Source organism: Aquila chrysaetos, chromosome 2 (assembly GCF_900496995.4).
Source record: "Aquila chrysaetos chrysaetos chromosome 2, bAquChr1.4, whole genome shotgun sequence".
Taxonomy (NCBI): domain Eukaryota; kingdom Metazoa; phylum Chordata; class Aves; order Accipitriformes; family Accipitridae; genus Aquila; species Aquila chrysaetos.
Window position 1 is genome coordinate 16670357 of NC_044005.1, and position 27388 is coordinate 16697744.

The 27388-nt window shown below is 34.7% G+C and overlaps 1 protein-coding gene across 11 annotated transcripts in view; it reads right to left on the minus strand.

Annotated features, from left to right (window-relative positions):
• PAPOLA (poly(A) polymerase alpha) overlaps positions 1–27388 on the minus strand; it is a 49061-nt gene that overhangs the window by 15717 nt on the left and 5956 nt on the right. For 7 of the 11 annotated variants that reach the window (XR_005933605.1, XM_030032126.2, XM_030032118.1 and 4 more), the window contains exons 2-15: positions 22218–22388; positions 21505–21571; positions 20012–20093; positions 19379–19488; positions 16775–16828; positions 13504–13615; positions 12120–12209; positions 11886–12024; positions 10335–10407; positions 8715–8835; positions 7694–7778; positions 3121–3174; positions 2230–2349; positions 450–559 (exon numbers count right to left, since the gene is read on the minus strand). Coding sequence is in view for 10 of the 11 variants with exons in the window: in XM_030032126.2 (XP_029887986.1) it covers positions 450–559; positions 2230–2349; positions 3121–3174; positions 7694–7778; positions 8715–8835; positions 10335–10407; positions 11886–12024; positions 12120–12209; positions 13504–13615; positions 16775–16828; positions 19379–19488; positions 20012–20093; positions 21505–21571; positions 22218–22388 (1388 nt within the window). In the remaining variant the exon portion in view is untranslated. The other 4 variants (XM_030032110.2, XM_041127501.1, XM_041127502.1 and 1 more) reach the window with 4 other exon arrangements.

Sequence of the window (27388 nt, forward strand, 5' to 3'; positions counted from 1 at the left end):
GGAATAAAAGGCATTTTGTTCTAGAGTCTACTAGATACTCAGCTTAAATCCACTGATACATTCAGTTTCACCAAATAATAAAAGTATTTAAACTATACACATATTGTCAAAATGAGGTTAGGCTAGGTAGTTTGCATATGACAACCAATTTGTCTGTTTAATAAAGATCACAATATAATGTATCATTTTTAGTGATATCTGAAAGATTTGTGTGCATCATTTTAATCAGTTTTAATAAAAACAAACTGAAAATTATTAGTTTTGAAGCATCCAGAAGCATTAAAACTCATTAAAACTGTATTTCATTAAATAACACCCTAACTCCTTAGCTGAACCCTTCTACTCTGTATCTAGCTACAATTCTACTACTGAAACAGACTACGTTATGAACAAAGACAATAACGTCAACAAGTTTATTCATACCAGAACATCTAGAAAGCAAAACTTACCTGTGTCTGTAAAAGACTGAATGTCGTAGGTAAGATCAACACTTAAATTTTCAGAATTTTCAGTCTTCTTAAACACCAACCCAATCACCCACATTGTACGGTATTCTTCCCTGAAAAATTTTATATAAGAGTTATATAATACTGACATAAGAACTCAATAATCTAGTAAGTTATCTGCTACAACAGACAACAGTTGTACATTTTAGCACCACTAGCAATAAGGAGCTAGCCACAGAAAGGCAAAAAAAAAAGCTGACTAACAACATTCCCTTTTCATTCGCAATACAAAAAAAGTCACGAAACACTGACACATCTATCTCCAGCAAACTTAATGAACTAAGACCATGAGTAGATTACTTCATCCAACTGTGCTTCTATATAGACTCTCTCTTTTTTAGGAGTTACAACTAGCCATCACAACTGTAAAGGAAATAGATTTGAAAGGAGATGACAGATTTTCAGCACCTGACCCTGAAAGTAGTTAGAATCTATTCCCTGACTAAACAACTTACATTTTGCCATCTAAACTTGTCTTCAACTCTCAAATTTCTTAGCTGTAACTGACCACAAAGTACAGTTTTCAGGTAAGAATAGCCACCCTTTGACAGCTCACCTTCACATAATATACATGGAAGCTTAACTACTATATTGTGTTACAGAATACAGTTCTACAGCAGCTCAAGACATTTAATGTTTTAATTCAAATGTCTTTTCCATGTATGACTATTTCAGAAGAACACTGTTTTCCAATTAATCAAGGAACAAATTTAGGCAGGCAGGTGAAAGAACACACATTATTTACATTGGGCAAATGACTTTTCCTAAAAGTGTTGCCTGCATCAAGTCCTCTGAAATAAAAGCTAATCGTAGCCTATGATTATGCAGGTAGTTGTAGCTGTATTTACCCACTAAAATGGTGCTGAAGAGGTACTGCCTGCTTTTGTCCAATTTCACTTAGAACACACATGTAATTTATGCACAGAACTTCAAAAAAAAAAAGGTAGCACCATACTGTCACTTGAAGCAGTTGATGTCTGGAAAAGGCTTTGTGGAAGGTAAACAAGGCTTTTCACATATTCCCAGTGAAAACAAAAATTTCTTCCCCATTCTCACACTTCACACAAAAATATGATTCCTTACAAGTTAATTACAATATTATCTAGAAATGAAATAAAATAAAGTCTTAAAAGGAGTTTTTAGCCCCCACACCTGCCATTACTGTTTTGAGTGGGGGAGAATGGGGGGGAAGTTGAAAAACATATATAATCCTAAACAATTTCAAGTGCTTGATATTTTCTCCACTGTTTCCACATCACGAGCGATTCTAACATCAGCCATTATGAAGTTTAAATGATACGCATCTCAACTGCTAAATTTAATAACATTAAATGTACTTAGTTACTCAAGATTTCAGTTCTCCTGTGCTTGATGTTCTACCCAATTCACAGTGCTGCCTCAGAATTAAAATTGTCTTACCACCTAAGTAGCAGTAGCTAACACGGATTATTAGCATGAAATTATACAATTAATACAGTTATTAGCAAAAATATATTATTTCTTTAAAGCTATTTTCTGGCTTAGAAACTTTCTTATACAGAATAAAGACCGTCTAATTTTGCAAATAGTACCTGAGAAGAGCTTAAAACTGTTTGCCTTTAGATGCTGTCATTAAAAATTAATCCATTTAAGATTCTATTAAAATGCTAGTTTATTTATTAATGAATTAGTATTTTAGCTAAGTTAGTTCCTCACCATTACATGAAAAAACCATTTTGCTTACTTGTCAGGATTCTCCTTGGGTGCTGGGAATGACTGTGGATTCACATGAGCCAGTGTAATGAATTCATTCTTCTCCAGGTTTCCAACTAGAATACGGATTTTTGATTCCACCAAGCCCACCCTGCATAAATGTCATTTATTAGCAAGTTCTCATTAATATGAAATAATAGAAGTATCTAACATCATATATCAGGATACAATCCTCAACATTCTCCTTACACTAATATTTGAGACTACAAATGAACTAGTGCACTATACATGACAGATTAATTCAGATCAATAAACCAAGTGAATGTGTTACATTAGTTTTTGTAAGGGAAGCTTTAGAATGCCCTGAAGCTCTCATTATGGCCTGATTTTACAAATGGAATTAAATAGCAAGATGTTACACATCAAGTAAAAGGCAGTGAGCAAGAAACTCCTACATATTTCTCCAATATTCTTTTGGCTTCAGATGATGAATTTTAAAGTTGAAGAAATTCCCAATACCTGACAATCTTAAAACTTCCCTAATAAAAGAGAGCAGAAACAAGGGAAAGAAGCATTTTTGAGAAACAGTATTTCAAGAAATTGAAAACATACCTCTTCACACTGCTTATTAAAAAAAGTGCATAAGGCTTAAGAAAATAATATTTGTAAAGTGAACCTGACAGTGCTGTAAAGAAGCAAAATTGAAGCAACAGCCTTCACTCCCTTGTTCTTCATTTTTACTGTTTTTCAGAAGTGTACCATCTTCATCCATTTAATTTTGAAACACTGAAGCTCCACTTTCTTCCAATAAAAAGATACTAGACACACTAGATATTCCCTTGCATCCAAGGTTGACAGGTTTTTGTTTGATTTTGTTGGTTGGCGATTTGTTTTTCTTTTAAATAGCAAGCATTATACTCACCATTCTAGTCGCTGTTTTTCTGTCGGTGCGCTTGCTAGAAGTACAATATAATGCCTTTGGAGATAAAGACAATATGCTATTCTATTTATGCTTCTAAAACTAGACATTCAAACCTTAATATTAAAACTTTGCAGTAAGTTCTACATTGCAAACTACAGATTATTAGCTTAAGTATATACCCTATAATAAAATGAAGCATTGTTAAGTAGACAAAGGGGCTATGTCCCCCAAGCGTGTGACTAATGGAGTTCTCGAAACAGTTCAGATTTTAGGGACATTTGCAACTACACTTTAATACCAGTAACCTTAATAAAAGGCTAGGAACATAGCACTAATTGGAAAACAGGACAGATATTTCAATACCTAATGAGATGAGGGATTTAACTGACTACTAGAGATTCCTTTCAGGTAAAAACAATTGTTCACAAACACCTATACATGTCAGTTGTCTTAGTCACAACAGTATTTCTGAATAGTTAGAAGAGTGGTTAGCACATACGCATTCGTTCAAAGTAAGAAATAACACCATCAAAAATGGTTTAAAGAAATTTTATATCTGCATTTGAGAATTGTCTGAAGACACTTATCTGAAACTTCACAAGGAATGTTTCCTCTGATGGTAATTCTTAAGCTCTCAATTATATTCCAGGATAATCAGTGTATACCCACTGTAAGTAAATTTCAAAGAAACAGTATACAAAGCAAGAATGGTATTTTAAACAAAGAAGCCCTAGGACAGTAGAATGGGAGATGATTACTTTTAACTTGTGTTCATAATGAGGAAGGTGGGGGAATCTTACACATCTATAGTCAGGTTTTTCAGAAGTTTAGCTGGGAAGTCTATTTTAACATCTTAAGTCATCCAACTTAGCACTACTCTATACTGATACGGTATATTTAGGTACCTTCAGAGCAGGATTTAAAGAACAGTAGTAACATGAGGGATTAGACCCTAGTACATATACCTCAGAAAGAAACACAAGGTCAATGATAGTGGAAAAACTATAGTGCAAAAAGAGTCCTCTGATGCTATAGGCCTTCAAATTGTAACAGCAGATCCAAATCAACAGATCAAATCAGTAACTACATGTTTCTGTACTTATCTTTAGGTGGCTAGGGAATTTTATCTACTTATTTTTTGCATTTTGGCAGTATTAACTGCCTCATACAAAAACATTAAGGAGTTTTTCCTGTTATCTTATTGAAATCTTCATTTTAGTTACTTGTAGGATACCATGACTCAATCATTTATATTCCTTGAAAAAAATAAAAAAAAATAAGGGTCCTTTACTCAAATTCTGTATGAGAAGTTATTAATTTCTAATATCTCTTTCTTCTAAGGAGCACTGGATATACAGCGATCATCCATAAGATTCCTACATCATACATACCACACTTGCAGAATGTTTCATTTAGTAGGGAAGACAACTTAAGCTTTTTATTGTTTTTAACCATGTATGAACTGAAAAAGACAAATCTCAAATCTGCAAGTATTTGAAGAAACTCATTTTCCAGTTACTTATTAAAAGCAGCTCTTTGAAACAAACTTCTGAAGAACAATTTCAAAAAAAATTCACTGGCTATGTCTAAAAGCCTCACCTAGGTGGTGAGCACCTAGAAAAAAAAAAACTTAATCCTTATTTATGAAAATACGTCTAATGATTAGCTATTTTTGGTCAGGTAGCGCTAGCTGAAAAAGAAAGAAAAGGAAAAGATGCAATTTCCCCGCTTCCCCCCAACTGTTAAACAGTGCTGAGAGGGAATTAATCACTGGAAATCTGCTATTGCCATTTTCAGTAAAACTTAAATAGCACAAGCTGTTAAAAGTTAAGACACACTTAGTTTTAGTCCAAGGTCTCACTGCTAAATTTTACAAAGACAAGATTTGTTATCAGTTCTTCATTCATAATTTTATCACAAAGAATATGTCTAATTCAGAAGCATCCATTAATTCATGATAAAGAAAAAAAATTCTGAAGTTAAGCTTCTACCTCTCGATGGTGATTTTTAGATGCAGGATATTATTTTGAAGTATATGGGTTTGGTCTTTGGGGGTTTTTTTTGTTTGGTTGGTTTCTTTTTTTTCTAGAAACTGGTGCTGTTTCTTTCCCACTGTCTCCCTATCAGCATTATGTAGATATTATGTAATTGTCTTACACCACTAACATCTGTACCTACAAAAAAACCAAAGAATTTTTAAGAGTTATACTACTTTCTGAAAAAACTGAGAACACCTGAACATGTTCATTTCAATTTTTCTTTATTAAGCTGTCCAGGATTTACACTTTAAATTATCCAGTGCTTTAGATAAAGTCCTATCAAGGCAAGCATTCAAAGTACCTTTTTAAAAGGTATGTTTATATTCTACTTATTTAGCAGGATATCTCTCTTTATAACAGAGAAACAATATGCTAGCGCTCATTAAATGAGTGTTATCTCATCACCATACTTCCCTCTTGGTTTTAAGCTCTAATAATTTCATTCTCATGTAACACTCCATGCTCATGTTATATCCATATGAAATTATTGTCATTTCCCTGTAAAACACCATATCCAGCAAGTATATGTTCTTTGTTGTTGTTTCCCCCACCATCGGAAAAATTAAAACCCACAATGGCAGATAACACATGCAACTCCCTAACTCCAAGTAATTGTTGACACTAAAAATAAGAATAATAAGTAAAAATGGATTTTCCCATTTTCCCAATTTCTAATGGGCTCCTGCCATGCAGGTATGCAGTAGCCTCCAGATTTCCTTAGTCACACATCATTGAAGTTTATTTTAAACACAGCTAACAAGTCAAAAGTGTTCACGATCAACATAGATGTTCAGCAACTAATTGCCATTGAGAGTGATACAGATTACTAAAACTATGCTTTCAGAGAACAAAATAAATGTTTTTAAAAGTATGTCTCAGAGAAAGGATCAGATCTTCTCTTATCTGGCAGAGCACTACACACTGCTTTGAATTTCAGCATGAAAAAGTCAAGACATCTACAATTTAAACAGGAGGATATTGCGAAGAAGGGGAAAAAAATCTGAAACATCTAGCTTTCAGATGGAGATTTGATCAACAGAGCCACATTTATTGCATACTGATGACTGCATAGAATGCTTTTATTAAGATTACTAACCAAAGCTTTAAATTAACTTACTAAGGTAAAACAGACAAAATCTTGGGTAATTTAAATTAAAGCAGGCTCCATAATAACATTCCACAGTTTAAAAAAAAAAATTAAAGCATTTTGTGCAAAACATACAAACCCTGGATATTTAATGTTGTCAGGAGAAGCTTTTATTGCTAAAACTGATAAAATGGCTAAAGCAGGCACACAAAAAACTATATTAAAATGGAGATTATTTCAAATGACACTTAGTGTTTCCTATTTTTTCCTAGTTCTGAAAGAAAGAAAATGTACTAGGGAACTTATTAGCAACCTCTTGAGCAGAAACTGATTTGTCTGCACCCATTTTTAACTTCAAAAAATAATATAACTTTACAGTGCTCTTTTAAGTGTTTTCAAACTTAATCTCCAAGGTACAACATAAAAGCCATCCAAATGTTTTAAAGCTTTTATCATGCAAAAGGTATAGAAACAAAACACAGACACATTATGAAGGTCATCAGTCTCTTTTAATGGGGGAACTGTATATTTCAATCTTTTTTAGATTAGTACATAACCAACCAACCACCCAACACAGAAACAAGTGTAAAATATATTTGATCTTGATTCAAGAAAAATGGGTCTCCAATTTCAACTGAGGGCAAAGAAGATGTAGTCCGTATTTTAATAATCCATATTTATTATAAAAATACAACTTTCAGCAAGTCCATATACATTTAACAAGCTTCTGCCCCACAAGCATATTACTAGAAACCCTAAATATGTGAAGTATGAACTTCAGTACTTCCCTTAGAGACATTACAAAATTAGAGAAACTAGGTGTGAAAGAGTATTAATAAAGAGCCAAAAGCCTTAAGCTTTAATAAAAAAAAATCTACTAATAACTAGTACATCTGGCAGTTAGTCAACACAATTGCAAAAATATCTTTTATTATCAGAGCGAACTGTTGACTGTATTGACAGAAGAAAACACACAGTTTCAAGTACGTATTCATCTTAAATAGTGACCTTCAGAATTAGTTCTTTTAATATCTTGTTTCCTGGGAGGCAAGACCCATTTTTAGAATGCTTACTGACACCACTAAAGAACATTTCTGTTAGTCAAACCAGCTGATATGTCTTCAATTTTGTTGGTAGCATACCAATTGTATAGTTAACTATGTCACTAGAATGGTGACATTCTAAATATCTGGTCAGAGACTAACAGGTTTCTGAAATACATGCTAAAGACAGGAAAAAAAAAAAAAGAGTATCTGAGGAAATCATTGATTTTCTAAGAGAAAGCACAGTAGCGCATTCACTCCCCCTCTGTATAAAAAAAAAATCCTAAAAAACCCACTTTTTGGGAGTCTAATATATGTATATTTAAGATCCTGTGCTACAGAGCATCATTAGATATTTTAACTGATAAAACTTAAAATATTCTGCCATGCCATAAAATACATACTTGTACTTTTGAAAGAAGTTTGGAGCTTCAAAAAGTTTGGACCACTCTGCCTTACTCAGCAAAATTTCATCTGTGATAGCAAGACCTAAATTATAAAAAAACATTTAAACTTTTTTTTTTAAATACAGTTTAGTACCCAGAGTAAAAACAGCTTTTTAACTTAGCAAAGGTTACTACAAATCATTTCCCCCCTTCAAATTCAAAGGAATTTATCAACAAGCTTTATATTCCAGTCATACCTTAAGTGGTCATTAGTTATACAAATCACATTATTAAAAAGAACCTCAGTAAAATACGTTTAGAAATGTATGTTAATTGATCAGACTGACGATTTCATGTATTTTTGCTTTGCACTGTAACACAGCTCAAGTTAATCTTTTGTGTATGCCACAGTACGTACTCAGTCCAAAAAAGATAGAGATCTTTTTCCTTGCAGTATTTTAGTCATCTCTCGCGCAAGGCATTGTACAAGGCAAAGAAACAGTGAGACAATAAACTACTGCTCTGCCCCAGAGAGCTACTGGTAGTTGCTCTCTGCATCAAGTCTACTCCTTGCTTTGATAACATCTTCTCTTATCTACTATAATTATCCAAATAGATTACTAGGATAGATCTAGAAGACTCATCTCTGAGCAAGTATATTGTCTTATATTAGGCCTAAAAACAGCCATCAAGTGGGATTACTACACTAATCTTCATGTGGCATGACACAACCTAGAGCCACTAAAATAAACAAGAAAAATATATTGCACCACTAATTCTCATTTTCAGAGCACAAGGCATTCTAATTAATTACCCTCAGTTTCTAAGAGTGAAGGACAGATCTGCAGAAGTCTACTGAATTTGGAACTTCAAGCCACATAAGCATAACAGGCCAAGATCTACGTCCCTCCGAAGACAGTCTCATGTCAAGAAGCTATTTAACATCCTCCCACCTCCCCCCTCACAAAGCATACCCACAATGGGACTATTTTAAATCTGTTTGAAAACATTTATATAGAGAGCATAAGACAATACTTACCTTGTTTAAATTCCTCAACCATGACCATCCGTGTGGAAACAGAAACATTGTAGGTAGAGTTCTGCTGTGGGTATGCTGGTGTTATTATAGGCATAAGATGGTACCTATCACTGGGGTTTACCTATATATAACAACAGCCAATCAGTTTTCTTCAAGCATACACATGAGTTAAAAAATTTGGATTTCTCCCTTCACTAAAACTGAGTCTTAAATTCTACGACCTTAGTTTGCAGACCAAGTAAATTTACCAACAGTTCAGAGAAAGTTTAGAAAACAAGGATAATGCTTTCATAAAGGACATCATTCTGAACCACAGTGATGTGGGACGGCTGTAACCTGTCAGCATATCAAGATCAAGTTGCAGGCATTTCTAAGTCCAGAAATGCCAACTGAATAGAACAATTTCTCTCTTTAATAGAAATTAGCTTGTGATCACATCAAAACAAGGATACCTTATCACCACACGAGCACCTTCAGAAGAATGACTGTCTTCAGACCTTGCGAAAAATATTTCGTACTTTATTTCTGTAAAGCTACTGAAAATAGAGCCAGCTTAAGATGAGAGGCTCTAGGCAACCTGACAGAAGCATCACATGCGTTAACATATCTTTTATTAAACAGCACACAAGGAAACAAAAAGAAGGGACAAACTCACACACAAAATACGTTTAAAATAGCATTAAGGTAGCAATCTTGTAGATGGTAAATTAAAGATAAAACCCTGTCATTAACTCACCCCGCTTTGTTTAGCTACTACAACACAGACAGTTCCCATCACACACTGACCTCAAACCCCCTATCCCAGGAATAACAGTAAGACTCAAGAACACTTTTTCAACTGTCTCACATTATTTAAACGTGCACTTTTCTCAATGAGAAAAACAGATTTGAAGTACAAAAGGGCATACCACTCAGCCTCTGGTGCTTACACTATTCACCAAAATAGGATTAGTTGAACACCAACTATTCTAAAATTGACAAAACAGCATTGAACACATTCACACTATACCCCACTGAAACCTCAGAATGTGAGCTGTGCATCTGCTTCAAGCTGTTTTATTGACTGCCTGAAGGACATTAATGTCCAATGTCTTTAATATAAGTGCTACAAAGATGGAGACCAGATATTATAAATAATATACAAAACAACTGAAAGACTTCAAATTACGATCTTCTTTGGTCCAAGATGAAAATACACATTGCTACAACTATATGGAACTGAACCTATCCAGCTATTGACTGCTGCACTGAAGTGAATTCAATATACTTGCAAAAGTAACAGGTTTTAAGTTCAAAGCAAACTGTTTTAAGATAAGCAGTTTTTCAGAAATGCATTGCTTTAAAGCGCGTAACTAATTATGCTGAGTATTTATTAATATCACTTATTGCAAAAGTTGGGAGTAGAAAAGTACATTGTTCAGCAAGTGTGCTTCAAGCGGTCAGTTCAGAAAATTAAGCTAACTTTGTTCCACACTCAGGAGAACTAGAGGTTACCTATAAAGAAGACATAATACCAAAATATTAAGTTTAATAAACCCATAATGAAGTTCGCCTAGGATTCTTTAAGCAACTGAATTTATTGTACAGTGTGACTTATAGGGGAAAAAATAATACACTAACCCTTGGGTCCCATACAGGCAAATTAAGATTGCATTCTTCTGGCTGTTTCAATAGCACTGGATTTGGCCATTCCCTGTTCAAAAAGATTGTAGCACTGAATAAGACTATTGGATACAACCATGTATGTTCAACAAACAATACTTTTGAATGCGATCCTTCTTAACTCTGCTCTCAAGGTAAAGCATCATTTCCTCAAGACTAAGCTGGTCTAACTGGGGTTGTTTAAATTAGCTGTATTGCTGAACTACAATACAGTTGTAATTAGCTTCTCCAGGGCATCAGAACAATAAATTTTCTGTAGTCTTGGAGCTTTATAAACAATGGCTTAGGTAACTAAAGTAAACTCCTATAAATTCATCTTGAAATATACCTATCAAAGAGAAATTCCTCTACGAAGATTGACATTGGGTCCATCTTCAAGCTAGCTGTTTCATGGACAAACTACAGAACCAGCAGCTAGCATGATTACAGCATTATAGTATCATTACAAAGCATATGTATTAGAAAAAAAAAAATCCAATCAAGACAAAAAGAAACCATGCTTAATAAGACACTGAAAAAAAAAAAGTAACACTTCTTTTCTTCAAGTTGTCTCTACTCCCATGAGTAATGTTATCTTCCTATAAAGAGTAGAAGTCAGTTAATCTCTTGGTATTTGTACGTTAATGGTCCTATGCTATGCATATATAAAATGGACAGCAGTATAAGGAACACATTAAACAGAGCTTGCAACCAATGTTCCTCTACTAGCTTGGTGTGGCAAGATATTACTAAACACTAGGTACCTCAAAGAGGCTATAAAGCTTATGGATTCAAGACAGTGGCACTGTGGAAATTATCTTCATGTTAAGAAGGAAAGACACTAGAAACAAAGCAACAACTTGGTACAATGATTCTTAAAATCTGTCAATGTCTCATGAAGAATATAGGTATCCAGGCATGCTCTTTCAAGAAAAACAATATTCATTTGTAATCTGCGAAGTACACTTTTGTCCCCTTCATTCTAAATTTAATTGGAATGTTCCCATTGTTCCCATCATAGTTACTGAAACCACCTTTCTGAAGTAACTAGCTCAGAAGTAAGAAACCATATGTAATTCCAAAACACCTACCTCTCCACACCGACAAGATTAAAACCCACACTTTTGCCGCTGGTTCTCCTGAACTGCATTTAAGCTATCCTTTCCCCATTATCCCAGTATCCAAATATTAAGACTAAATTTTGGGGTGTCTGCTCTTATTTTGCACTAAATATTTTATCTGAAGAGTAATGTTGAGTTACAACAAATACTTAAGAAAATTTTAATTAAAAACGAGGCGGTTTTGGTTTGGATACTTTAAAAACACGATAGGTTGGATGACTTATTGAAAAACTCAAGCTAACAACTTCCTGGCAGCAAGAACGATGCTTATAACTACCATCTTAACCTAGGTAAGAGCTGAAAATGGTACCATAAAAACAGGACTAAAATTTAGTGTCTACAAACAATTTTATTTTAGTGTAATCTAAATTTAAAAAAACAACAAAAAAAACCAACAAAAAAAACATACCATTTAGAAAATACCAAGAAAAATTTATGTACAAGAGTTGATGCTATTGCATTTGGATAAAGCTGGCAAGTTCTTGCTACTAGCATAGCCCAGGAAACACCGCCAAGGAAACCTAGTATATTGGAATAGATGTTGTGGCCTGTGGATTGAGAAGGAAAGAGACAAAAGGAGAGAGTTATCAGTAACTGTAAGAGTTAATGAAAATTTCACAAATTTTGGAATAAAACTGCTTACGTTTTGCCCACAGTTTGATAGCTCTCAGTGTTAACCTGAAGTTGTCAATGTTTGGTACTAGATGCAGAATTTCATCGGTTACCCGGCAACCTGCCAAAAGAAAGAATCCATTACACTTGCTGCCTCCAAAGCTTTTTGCTTGCTTACCCTCCCTCACCTTAAAACCTATCAAACTTTTTAGATCAGTATGCTGGAAACTCATTTCCTATTTTGATCACTTTTGTTTTGAATTAGAAAGTTTAACATACTTTCATCTGATTTTTTTTTTTTTTCCTTTTTTTACTGTTTTACAGAATGACTCAGGAAGACAATTTATGCACACATAGTTACAGTTTTGGACTGCTACTTGATTTTCTGTTATTAATGAACTGTACAAGCTGTTTAAGAAACAAGTTTTGCTGTTAAGGGATTACATGCAGTAAATCACAGGAATTGCAGACAAATTTAAAAAAGCATGAGTCTTCATGGACCTACAGAAAACCTGGAGGTCACAGGTCAAACCTTTGCTTGAATTTATGAGAACAGGCTAAAAAGAATAGTTTTTAACGATACAACTCGTATGTTTACATTGATGGGATATTTTCAGGCTTAGTAATAACATTACTGATGACGATATTAACTGCTAGATTTTTTTTTTTTTTTAATCAAGAATAACTAGCTGTTCATAGTTACTAAATAGTTGCAGAGACCTGGTTGCAAGAAAACAGTATTATCTAAGACTAGGAGTTCCTTTCAAAGCAAGTAAGAGGCAAGAATGAGTTCTAGAGACTGCACAAATGTGAATTTCACAAAACAGTGCAAGCTGCTGTGGTAATCTCAAATTATCAAGTTTTCAGCTCATAACAGAAATCACCGATATCTCACATGCTCCTCTCCCCCGCCAAGTTGCATACAGGCTGACGCCCCTACAAGCCCATGCATAAATAACCGTGTTTTTAAGCTACAGTATTATAGAAAAGTTAAGGGTTACACAGGCTGGTAAACTACTAAAGACCTGACCTCAAATTCACAGTATTTTGATATCCCCAATTTATCACTGAAGCAATCTTGTATATGTTTATGCATATTAACACATACAAGTTAAAAACATGCACACATCTTTATTTATAGAAATAGACAGTGCTCCACACAAAAGTCTTGCAAGTCCCATTAATTTCTAGGCAGCACCATCTACTACCCAAATAAAAGACAAAAATTTATAAAAATCTGGCCAACAAGAAACAACCCTTCTCTCCAGAAAGATATATAAAACTGGCTATGACTTCATTTCCAAATATAGAGTTGCTGTATCTTCTGTCAAGTCCACAACTAAACTACTGTATCAAACAATCTAGGATACTTATTAAAAATTAGATGAAGTTTATATGCAAAACTATATACATACCATTAAGACTTCGTATGCATCTAATGTCTAAATTTTTAAGTAGGCTATCGTCTCGTAGGTCTAAGTCCTCAGGAATAGTTTGCAGTGCTAATCTTGCAAACAAAATATCAATCTTAAAAAAAAAAAAAAAAGAGGCAAGACATTAGAAAACTGTTCTTTCTTCTGTAGAATTAATTCTGCAACCCATTTTCATCAAGTTCACTAACAATAAGAACAGTAGTCTTCCTAGCACAAAGAATCTCTTTAAACAATGCATAGTAACACCCTTCACAGACATTTAGAGAAACACTTTCAGATGCTTCATCCATCTTATAGCTCCTTTTCCAAGAGGATAAAATACAAATTAAGATCAACACAGACCTGGCACACACACAAAAACTATGTCAACTCTCAATGTAAATAAAAATCATTCGGGGACAAGCACCGCTTCTAAGTCCACACTACAAAATTCTACTACATCAGAGCAAGTCATGAAAACATAACCTAGTTTTAACCTAAATATTCTCAAAATTATCACTGAATTACAGAAGAAGTAGGAGACTTTTCCTTTACAGACCTTGCTGTAAAGCACACATGCAACTAGTTGCCTCTGTATAGGACCACTACCTATGAAAAGCGTACATATCTGATTACAGAAAACAGGAAGTTCTGAAAAATCTATAAAGCTCCTGAGAAAGCATATAAATTTGTATAAATTTTGAAATTCTGTCAAACTTCTTTGTTATTACTTCTGCAATAATTTGTCATCATAGCTTTTCTAGGTGAAGAACGTCTAAGATACTATTCAGCACTGAACTAGAGTTTTATGCTGTCCCACACACAGCAAGGACATTACACAGAGTACGGAAGTCAGTTTGCCATTCCAGTCTTAGATTAGGTATCAGTCAGTATGACAAGAATATAAAGTGCGTATTAGTGGCTGGTCTGCTAGGCATCAAGCCCCCTTCACCAGATAAGGCTTTTAGTCATCATAAACGGATACCACTTCACCTACAAGACAATGAAATACTTAGTGCTATTGCATCAAGAACAAAACAATTTTAGTTACATTAAAATTATTTCAGACAAAACGAAGCTGAAGATATTTTAAAATTAAGAACTTCTCATAGGTGCCTAAAACTTTGCATCCATTTTAAACTATGAAGCACTTCTCCAAAGAGAAGTAATTTCTAAAGTATTCAGTGCACTTTTGATTTCAAAGTCTTTAATAGCTGGTCTTAACGACATTCTGTACTACAAGAAGTTTCTACTAAGTTTAATGTACTACTTTTCAATGTAAAACAAGTTCAAAATTGACTTCAGCTTGAAGTTCTGTTCTTATCTCTAGAAGGTCTAGCACCTCTAAAGGTTCAAAGCCCATTGACAATAAAAGGATTTTTCAAATCAAGAAACGAATAGCCTGTCCTATGTCTTTTTTCGCCGGGGGGGCAAGGAGGAATCAATTTTCTACAGTAAGAACAAAAAAAAAAAAAAAAAAAATCAAGAACGTTCTTGTTTGTTTTAAACAAGAACATAAAGTGTATATGTAAAAACTGGTATTGGCAGAAACTTCTGAAGTTTAACTGATAGGATCACCACAAAACTAAAGTCCTTTTCCTCAGTTCTAAAGTTTTCTTTACAAAGAGAATAACTTCTGATACCTTTTGCCTGGATTAGGAAAAGGAAAATTAAATTAAAATCTTCTGATACTGACATACTGGACACAAACGCAACCATCTGGAATTGTGGCCTAACAACACCTGTATGTATAAAGAGTGCTTATGATAAGTTAGTGTTCAAGACTAGAGAACTCTCATGCACTGTCAGCAACACTGGTTAAGTCTCAGTCAAAAACCTAAGCCATCAGAGACCATTATAAATTACTATACTGGAGCAAGATACTACTATTATAGCAGACAATCCTTTTATTTCCCTATTTGGGTTTGTATTTTGAATATCTTTTTTTTTTAAAAGGAGAGACACACTAGCTTGAATGTAAAAGACTGAAAAAACCATACAAAACCCAGACTAACCAGAGGATGCCTTATGGCAAGTTTCAATATTTAGAATGGATACCTAAACTATGTAAACAGAAAACAGATTCTCCAGAAAAATGTTCTTAACACCCAACTAAACATGGACAGTAATAAAATGGCTGACACAAATGCAAAGTCACAGGCTAGCTTACTGCATGGCATCACATTTCTCTGCACATCTCTCATTGGGAGAAAATACATCTCTGCCTAAGTGTCAACTGACACAAATGTCAGTGAAAATACAAATAAGTAAAGCTGGATGGATGAGGGCAAAGGGGGTGGTTCATCTTCCTGATACTCAAAAATCACCAGTACCTTAACTAATGACCATTATAACTGCAAGGCAGACATTTAACTCAGACTGGAAGAGAAGGAACTGTACAGTCTTGCATACAATACCTCAGCTCCTCAAATCATGTCATGTCTCACAAGATTAGCATGGGAATTCTTTCCCCGCTGTGACGTACCCTTTTTATACCGACCAGTTACTGGCTGACATAATCCAGCTACAAGTCTGATGAACTGTGTGTATGAACAGTTCGTATGTTTTTGTCTTGTCACCAAGAAAAGATGATAGGTTGACTCTAGAAGAGTCTGAGAAAGATTAACAGTGTATCTTTTGAAAGCAGTGTTCCTGTTTTCTCGGCAACTTCTCCCAAAATAGTAAAAATGAAGTTAAGCAAGTTAATCGCTCCAAGGCAGATGATCCATCAGGCTACAGGCACCAAAACCATTGTTTTGGTTGTGTATTATAGACATCTGAAGAGATCAGGGCAAAGGGGATACCCAGTTTGCCTTCAGCGGTACATTTTTGAGAGCAGATCAAAGATCACACAACTTCCGACAGCATAAGGTACTGAAGCAAATCTGAATTAAGGTTTGAACAGTTAATCATTAGCAGCCAAAAAATTATTGAAGCCACATTATTTATGAATATAATTTCTATTAAATGTTAAGTCTTAATAATGCCAATACTGGTACTCTACAGGTCAGTAAACTAATCAGTACAACTGGGTAGCAGTGCCTAAAAAAGAACAGGGAGATACTCTACATGCAGTTTTAAGTACATTAAGAAAGACTTGTTTCAGTCTTAAAGCCCCTCTTTAAATTACACAGCTGAGGACTGCTGCCAAGGACTTGAGTGTGAACTTGGAGTCACCTTAATAGCATTCATATTAATAAATACTACATGAGTTATGGAGATCTTGAAAACTGTTTTAACCATGTTCTACCAAAACAAAATAAATGTTCTTTACCTCTATTCCATCAAAACAAAGTTTAATAACTGGGACAAAAGCTTCTTCAACAGCCTGAGGGGAGAAAAGTTGTATTTTATTTTCAGTAGAGAGAAGAACATTTACAAGCAATAGCTAGCAGGTCTAAACAATCACAATGAAATGCTGTTTACACAGATGCTTTTCTGTTTTCAGGTCAATTTTTGTCAGCAATGTCTTTCTCCACCATTGAGGATTTATGCAGTAAGCACTGATCTACTACATGCTACAACTGTCTAGATGTTAATTATAACCCAAACTCATACCAACCAGCTCTGATGATGTTACCTCAAGGTCCAACTGTTTCTCACTACGTGTAGGACATGATCAAGCATCTTTTACTCTTCACAGGATCTCTTAAGTATTCTAAGGCCAACCTATGGGGATTCTTAGTCTAAGAGTTCTCTTACTTCTATTGTTTCTGCAGTCAGTTTTTTTATGAGAAATGACAAGGAGACAACTGTGTAACTAAGCAGTCTGACTTCACCTAAACCAGTTGCAAGTTACCACTCTCCAGAGCTTGAGCATCTTTTCTAAATGTTGTCATTAATAAGGTACTCTGACAAACAGCATCCATGATGAAACTAGGGAACCTGATGTCTACTCTGCAATCAGCTAGGAATACCACCATGTCCTGGTTTCAGCTGGGACAGAGTTAATTTTCTTTCTAGTAGCTGGTATAGTGTTATGTCTTGGATTCAGTATGAGAATAATCTTGGTAACACATTGATGTTTTCAGTTGTTCCTAAGCAGTGGTTAGACTAAGTCAAGGATTTTTCAGCTTCTCATGAAATTCATTTCAGCCAGCAAGAAGGCTGGAGGGGCACAAGAAGTTGAGAGGGGACACAGCCAGGACAGCTGACCCAAAATGGCCAAAGGGGTACTGGGGGGAGTTGGTGTGGGGGGCAGAAATCACTGCTCGGGAACTAACTGGGCATCAGTCAGCAAGTGGTGAGCAACTGCACTGTGCATCACTTGTTTTGTATATTCCAATCCTTTTATTAGTAACGTCAATTTATTATTGTTATTAGTTTCTTCCTTCCTGTTCCATTAAGCTGTTCTTACCTCTGCCCTCAAGTTTCACCTTTTTCCTTCTGATTCTCTCCCCCATGCATGTGAGTGAGCAGCTGCACGGTGCTTAGTTGCTGGCTGGGGTTAAACCATGACACACCTTCCTGAACTGAGCATCTAAAGTAAATGCAGACCTGCAGAGCACTGTTTTTGTAAAAGCGAAGAACACTGCATACCTCCAAATAAGAAGTGTTAGGAACTGCCAGAGGCTAAACACAGTTCTAAGAGTGTTCCAACTCTTAACAAGAGGAGGAGACAACACTACTCTATACACTTAACCTTAGTTAAGGTTACCTTAATGTTACTGGTTGGCAGGATGGATCCTAAGCAAAACATGAAGTTCACAAGTCTCTCAGACTCACTCACTAGAGCAACCATTAAGAAAGTCTAGGTTCCCTAAAGATGGAGATGTACAAACTTTCTTAGACCTAGCTGCAATGATTTTAAAGTGTTTTGACACCCTTACCTAAAGGTTATTCATATCACTGCAGAGCTACGCTGAACAGCGTACATTGACCTACCTTGACGCTAAATCAACTACAGTAGCTTGAGTTAGATAGAGTTTATAGCAAAGTTAACTGGAAATTTGAAAAATCAGAATCCCCTTAATTATAGCATGTGGATTTAAAGATTACTAAAAGTGTTCAGATAATAAACCATTCAAAACAGTTCAGTGCATAAAGTATTACCACTGCATGTTTACACTACCCTGGTAGTTACCAGCTACAGGATGCACAGAGTGGAAGAATGCTGCAGACAGTTCCATTTATTTTAGGGGAGCAAGACTAAACCAAACAATGTTTAAGATTTGCCAGCAACTATCTTCATCTAAAAAAAAAAAACCAAAACAATTGCAGCAGAGAAAATTTACTCCGAGCCAGCACTAAGAAGATTAAAGCTCCCACCAGTTGACCTAGGGAGGCTTGTCATTTAGGTGCAATAGAAACAAAATACTGTATACCAGTGTGTCTTCCACTCCTACAAGGGTAAATCTTCATCTTTCCATGCTAAAAATCTTGGACAAGCATCTAATAATGAGACACACCAAAAATGCAACTTCCATTTTCGCATGCACAGTTGACAGCCAATATAGAAGGTTTAGTTAATATCAACCACTGCAATTGTTTATATAAGCATGAAATTATAAAAACAGCAGCATAACTGTATGCTTTAAAACCTTCAATAAACACACACAAGTTTGGTCCTGATCCTTTTCAAGCTAACACATTTGTGTCTGCCTGCTGCTAGAGAGGAAGCAGAAATTTTGCAATACTAACACACATGCTAGATCATTCTGCCACCCAGATTTTTAAACGAGTGTCTCTATTAAGCAGGAACAGAGGAAATTTGGAAGAATCTCTATTTCAACTATGAAGATAGGCTTTGCTGCAGGTAACTAAAAATCTACCGCAAGCCTTAATAGTAAAGATATATTTACTTATTTAATGCATCATCTTTCACTATTAACTTTTCAGCATCATCAGTTCAACTAGCTGTATCAGGCAGTTCACATACCCTCAGATCTTTTACTTCTTCTTGTTGTTTCAGTTTTTCATAAAACGATGTGAAAAAATCACTTCTTTCAACATGTCTTGGTGCAACACACAGGGCATCAATATCAGCACCTGAAATTGTTTATTAGCACAAGTCAGTTACACTTCACACACATGAAATGCCAGCAATAGCCAGAGGTTTGGGTTTTGGTTTTTTTTTTAAACTAAACAGGAAAATCTAGCTTCGCTTCCTGTAGAATGGCTTTTCTTTGGGAATACTAAGTAAAACCAAATGGTGGAAAAAAAAATTTCATGGCCATTAAGCATACTGAATACATACATACATTTTTTTTTTCAACAGTGGAACACTTGTAGTAATTTTCAAAGAACAAAACATGAGAATCTAAGTATACAACTTTCTCTATTTTTAAATAATTTCCAACTTTTCTGTCTCTTTCCCAACCCATGACAAAAACATAATATAGGGACGTATTTGTTTTATTTAGAATGAAGACTGGAGATGGCTGACAAAAAAGCTTAAAAAAAAAAATCTAACACCACCTCAAAAGACAGCAAGTTTGTTACTTAAATGTGACATTTACAGATATGTCATTAGCTCAAACACGAGTTCTTTATAATAAAAAGTAAATGTTACCTTTTGTATGAACCCCTAATCTATAGGATCCAAATGTAAAAATTTTTCCTCCAACATTTTCTATTACAGACTGTGGAAGATTCTAAATGGAGCAAATAAAATTGGTTATTTTATCTTAACAAGTTATAACGACACACAATTTATTTTAAAACAAAAGGAAAAATATTGCACAATTTATGTTCTTTAAGGTGTAGTTACTACTGAAATAATACTCTTAGTATTTACAGAAGAGACAGAGGTATGTTTGCCACTTGGGAACTATTTGTAACATTTCAACTACATTTCAAACTTGGCAATTGTTCCAGCAGTTGTACACTTCAGGTCCAACTGCTTTAAAATATTACGCATATTAAACACATTTTGCTTAATACTCATGCATTTTAGATCGACTTTGAAATTGATGATAGATTCCAATTTAGAAGAACAGAAAAATACTATTTACAGTATCAATGCTTATTAAATTACTTTCAGACACAAATATACTACGTTCTTTACATAAAAGTTTGATTTTGGGAGAGGTATTTATTTTATACAAAATTGTTCAGGTACATCTACTAAAGTTCCTAGATTTATATCTTCAAAAAACTCTTGAATCCACAGTACTGTGGGCGAAGAGAGCGTTACTCTTTTATAACAGGATGCAAAGTTACAATCTAAAGCCCTACATGAATGGTTACACAGCAAAAGATATAAAACATAAAAAACTAATTATTTTGCAATGTATATTGGATTAACTTAAGCAGTTTCCAATCTTACACCAGTCAAGATACTCTCAATATTTTGTTTACAAGGATCAACACATATATAGCACGGTCATCCCCACCCACAATCTTGTTCATGTATAAATTCCCATTCCGTAAGAGAAGTGTACAGAAGAAATACAATCCTAAAGATACTCAAAGCAAAATAGCTGGAAAAAATAAGGCTTTCACACCTAAAAAAAGCCACTTCTATCTTTACATTTTTGCAAGTCTATAATCATTCAAAAGGTGTGTGTAGGGTTGGGGGGGGGACTAACCTGGCAAAAACACTACTATCATTATTAGTCTACAGAAGTTAATGTTACAGGACTGACATTAAAGAAAAAGGCCACAGATCATAAAGCTGCAAGAAGTCCATTTTAAGATCTAGCACGGGTTCACAAAGCCAATCAATCTAAGCATACAATTAACATAGTACTATACATATGTATTTTGACAAAAAGTCAAGCTATATTTCTACCTAGGGAGAAGCAGGAAGAATTGAAAATCAACTATTACAATTACCATGACTTTTTGCAATATTTATCAGTTTCTTTCTGTGACAAGGTTCTACTTTGAAGGGGTGATGCGGCATGGAAACAAAAGCAGCTACACAAAGGTGGTATTTTTTTCCAATTAAATCAAATTTGATCCCCAAATCTAAGACTCATCCCGTTTAGACAGGGAACATTTTTGAAATGTCTTCCTACAGCAGTCTTAGTATGAGCAGTTCCATGTAAAATACATCCATACCTTGCTTTCACTGATTTCCCGTATCCATTCCTTTACCAGGTTATTTAGTTTTCCCAAAATTAGAATCCTATTGATAAAACAGCAGAATCACAGATCATGAACTCAGACCAAACCAGTAGTATTTTTTAAGACCCTGATCATCATTACACAGTAAACCAACTACAGTAACACTGCAGATCTAATTACAGATCTTGTTACATACATACACTGAAACAAAGTCACTCTTACAACATTCCCACTATTTTTCCCCCTTTAAAGATGTTCAAATAATTTAAGCTCAGAAAAAAATGCAAGAACACAAGGCCTACACACATTTTAGGCATATGAATTCTACTCACTTTCAACATAAAACCTTAATTCATAAAACACATGCACCTAAAAGAACAGTGAGAAGCTGTAGAGAGCAAAAAGCTCTAGAAAGCTTAATAAGGAAAAAAAAGTATAGGGGCCACTACAACAAAACAGTTATGAAGCAAAAAAAAAAAAAAAAAAAAAAAAAAAAAAATGCAAGCCAGCCTCCAAAATTTAAAGGTCATTTCAATTCATTGCTGTATTCTGAGGTATTCCTCTTAAGGTGAGAAAAATCAAGCTCAATATTTCACTAGGCTTTTAAGAAAGCATTTGAAAGAACATAAACATGCTTGGGGTTCAGTAGTCAACTACATGAACCTCAAGATAGGAGAAAAACACTGCTAGAGTGAGTGTTTACTCACCTGCGTTGCAGTTCTTCTTCCTCTTCAAATACACCATAAGGTTTTAGGGTTTCGATTAATTTCTGGGTAAGCATGCAGTCAAACTCCTTGGGGGCAGCTAAACTGATAGGTGAGGTAATGCCATAATGCTTCTGTAGTTGCTGTGTTTGTGATCCCTGGGTTGTAACAGGACTAATAAAGGCAATTAGATAAAGTTACTGACAGAAGCAAAACAAAAAAATTCTAAAATTTTAAAATTTAATTTTTTTCCTCATCAGAGTAACAGACAAGAGACACACTAAGGAAATAAAAAGCTAAGCCTATTGTCAGCATTTGCATCCCAGATCAATCTGTGTTATTAAGGGCACCAATAGAATTACCTTTCTCCAACTCTACATACTGACTGCAGGGTTACAAGCTGGTATGAGACACGATCTTTTACATCAGCTGACTTTACACACTCAAAACATCCACATAAGGAGGTTTCAGTGTGTTTTGAGCCCATCAGCATCATACAGTTAGCTTTAGGCCAACTTCTCTGCTGGCTGACACAACAGGATGGTTAGACGAACAATGTCAGCTAGCTCAATCCATGCTGGCAATATTACATATAGTCTTGCTTCATGGCAGGGTAGGAGGGGGAGACAACGGGATGACAATATCAGGCTTGTGCTAGACTTGGCCCAGCACAAGTACCAATGATGTAACCAGTACCCTTTCCACATCGTCATGTTCCCTTAACATTACGTTTTACTTCATGCAAGTATTTCTCTAAATAGGAAACTAAGCCTGAAGTAAACCTAACCTAGCACAATGGGTTAAATCTGCAAGGACCTAGTTCACAAGTAAACAGTCCAATTACAAGCCCTCCCAGCGTCCTTGCCTTGCACTTTTCAAGCTACAGATAGATATGGACCCAAACCTCAGGCACAAGAATGATACTCTCAAGTCAATCCCCTGTATTTCAACATCACAAAAAAAGGAGAGGAGACCACACAAAAGAATTTCAGCAGAAACACAAAAGCAATGTTATCGTCATATCGTGAGAACTAATAACAGCCTTCCGAGATGAGCATCCTGGATGAAAAACAGCCATGCAGTCTTTCATAATGGGCATATATTTCCTTGTGACATTCACATTTAAACAGCCTTATTTTCAGAACAGTTTGAGCTTTAAGGCTAGTAATTCTAAGTGTTTCAAAACTAAACTTGGTCCTGTGTAACATACAAGTGTTTGGATTCAGTGGTTACTGCATGCTATGCCAGTATAGTTAAAACTTTTTTGAACTGGTAATAACAACATTAGCCATTAAAAAAAATTCTTAACCATATTCAGTATTGTAGAATAAATTATATACTTTAAGATTTAATGTAGCCAAATTTTAAATTTAAGAACACTTAGTCTTGCTCATTATATACTTCACAGGTTAAAAAAAAAAAAAACCACTACTTAAATCTTTATTTAAAAAACTCTAAAGGTTACTTACAGCATTAACTACTAGTTTTATATTGATATACAGATAACTTTCCTCCAAGTTATGGATATTATTCCCCCACCTTTGGCTTTTGAAAATGACAAATCATTGTTTTTAAGCACACTTAAAAGTTTCTTTTCTGAAACTAACTTGTTATTTTAATTTACCAACCTTTTAAAGACCAGTAAAAACATTATGATCTCACATCAAACTACACATTTCAGAAAACGTGTATTATATCAACAGCTATTCAAAAAGCCTTACCAACAATTAAAGCAGATATTACCTGAAAGTTAAGGCAATGCTTGTGTAGAAGTGTTGTATCTGCATTAAGTTATATTCTTACTACATAAGATTACTCCCTTTCAAAGGTATAAAGTAACACTTTGTTTAATACCAAATGTATAACTATTATTTTTAATTCAGATTATGCATCAATTTTTTCTTCCTGAATTCAATTATTCATTCTACTAGGGCAAAAGCTTTATCATCAGTTTGGCCTCCAACTTTCAGAAAGATAAAGTCTAAAGAAAAAAGAATCCTCCACATCAAAAATGCAAGCTGACAGCTTATGTGAAAGTCCCATTCTTGGCAAGCATAACATTCCCCAGTATATTGCTATATTATCAGTGCTTCATGTTTATACATGTTATACACTATTTCTATCATACAAAACGAGAAAAAATTTTTCAGGCTAACTACATATTATGCATGCAAAAACTACAGTACAACTTCACTTTTACTTCCATAATCTGTTGTCATCATCTCCTCAGGATTTAATTCCTCATTTCCATGAAGACTAAGTATTAAAAAAGAACATCTTAAAATTGACAGGAATCAATAAAACCTAATATGATTTTCCTCAAGTTAAACCCATTTTAAAACTATTCTAAGTACTATAATTTGTTTGAAATCAAGAATTCAGTGGCAAAGCAAGTTACTCACAAAGCAAGTTCTAGCTTGTTAGCAAAAGGACAAAAATACCAAAAAACTGTACATTAAAAAAAAAAAATCAACCCCCAAGTAATCATGTCTGGGAACATTATTTGAGATTGCTTCCTTCAGCTAAGAGCTTTTAATCGCCTAATTAAGAATTTGGTAGCAGCTGAACAAATCTTATAGACCTTAGGGCTTTATGTGTGAATGAATTAAAAAAAAGTTGTTCAGATGAATTATATAAAACAGTAATTCAAATTAAGGACAAAGGAAGCTACTAAAACAATTTTTCTCTTTTTTGGAAAAAAAAAAAAGATTTTAGGAATGTCAACAAAAATAGTAGCTTCAGCCACTTAGTTGCTACTAAAAAAAGCAGTCAGAAAGCAAAAGGTCTCAATACATAAACATCCTTTGGATACTACGAATATTATTACTTATACCACAAAGCAAGTAGTTAAATTTGAACTACAATTTCTCCCCTTTTGCCAACTGTTAATTTGAAAAAATAAATTTGCTTTTTAATTTAAGATTTTTCAGTTTATTTTTACAGGTTTTTAAAGCAGTAATACAAAGCAATCGATATTTCAGTTTTCCTGATGGTCTGACTGTAATTTTCACTCTATCCATAACTATAAACTGTATCCAATTCAACAGATATTAGACTTTATTTAAAGGGCTGGCAAAACACAGCCTGGCAGATGCTGTTACTAGATTTCAAAAAAAGACTCAATGTCACTCAGACCCAGATTCTGTGAAGCAGACCGGTAAAGTCAGTAATGCTGATGGAGCCCTCTGTCTTCCACCTGCTTGTAAGGGCCATGCTTCACCAATTTGAGAACTAGTAACTTAAAAATAATCCTTTATTTTGCCCCCAAATTTACAATACAGAAAACCCAACCAAACACCAGACTGCTTCCCTTATCTAGTGTACAGCATAACCCTGGCAATGCAATGTGCAGGTCTGTCTTCACAAAACACCATGTTGACATGACTTAAACCAGTATTATCTCCAACCCCTACAGGGCCATCAGAGCATGGTCATAGGGCACAAAATAAGCTTTGAAACTGTTCACTAAAAGGACAGCTTTTAACAACCTATCAAATTGATCACCTGATATACATCTTTGGGAACTGTTACACAAAACTAGTTACAGTTTTTACAGTTATTGCTTTTATATTCATGTATTTTATAAGAATGAAATAAGGACATCAACAGCACAGGACCTTCCTACACAAATATTTTGCCTGTGTTTGAAGGCTGAGGAGTTTATAAGAATACTTTCACTGGGATGGTATGTAACACTTCTCAGCACAGCTGCCTTCTAGAAGTTTTTACAACTTCAGAAGACACAATGAAGCTTACATTTTAACATGTATTAGTATTGAAGAGAATTTAGGTTATTTCCAGCTGAAAACATTTAAATTGAAGCTTCGCTGTTTACACCTGTTGAAGTTAAGGCTATTCTAAGGTTTTTGTAGCACACCAAAAGATCATCAGAAACTTGCCTTCATAAAACGATAGAAAAAATAGTATTTGGCAAGAAAGTTTGTTAAACTCATTTATGGATGCAATAAACAAACAAGTAAGTATATCCTCTCCCCAGCCCCTGCATCCCATAACACCAAGAAACTTCAAATAAAGCATTTGCTAGCTGCTTTTTAAATGAAAAGTAAATTACCACTGAGAAATAAACTTTAAGTGCTCATTCTTCCAACTTTAATGTTGTATTTACATGTTACATTTTAGCCAGAAAATGCTAATGATCAACACTCCTAGACTTACCTTTTACTTTTTCCTAAAACCATGAAGATCTCGCTCTACTCCAGTACCTTCCCTCTTGAAAAGACATATGGACATTCTAGTTTCTACCTGTGACATGTCATGATATATCACTTTTGGAATCCCTTAGTTTAAACTACCAAATTTATTCAAAGAGAGGACAGGTAAGTATCAACGCTAATCTTTTACCTGAGAGGATTAAACAATTTAAGGCCTTGGGGGGAGTCAATACCTTGGTGGTATGTCAAATCTGCTAGTCATTGAAGTTAAGCATTAACAAAAACCAAAGAGTATTGAACAGCAACAGAAGGTCCCATCCCAGCTACTCAATCTTGACAACAGCAGAGGCAGATTTGGCAGACCTTGTCAAGGTCTGACACTCAACTCAAAGCATGTTTAGGACTTGCTTTTTTTTAAAAAAAAGCAAGACAGCCACAAAGCTTTTCTTTTTAAGATCACAAAGAAAATTAAGATACAGTCTGGGGCTTTTTTGTTTATTTGTTTCTAGTCAACCTCATATACACATGAAGATCTTGCTCTCGCTCTGCTATGAGTATGAGCTACCTGTCAGTACCACAAGTATGAAATAAAGTTGCAAAAAATGACATAGAGTTAAATTTAACATGCTATTGTTGTAGCTCTGTTTTGACCTGAATTTTTGAAGAGCGTACGCTGACAGTTTAAACTATCTGCAAACAGAGCAACAGCTACAGTGGTTTAATTCTGAAGTATTATGATCCAATATTTCATATCCAAATATGAACTAATTTTGTCTCTCAGAGAAATGCCCATGTACTTTTTCCCCATATAAAAACACAAAACATGCACAAAGTTCTAGTCTGTACTAAGCTGGCAGCAGTACAGGTAAATTACTTTTTCTTCAGAAGCCAAAGTTTTGGTAGGCAGTATCTTCTTATATTGTTATCAATAACTACTGAATTAAAAAGAACAGACCCTGGTAATATGGCCACTGCTAAAACCATTTTACCACAGAGTGCAGA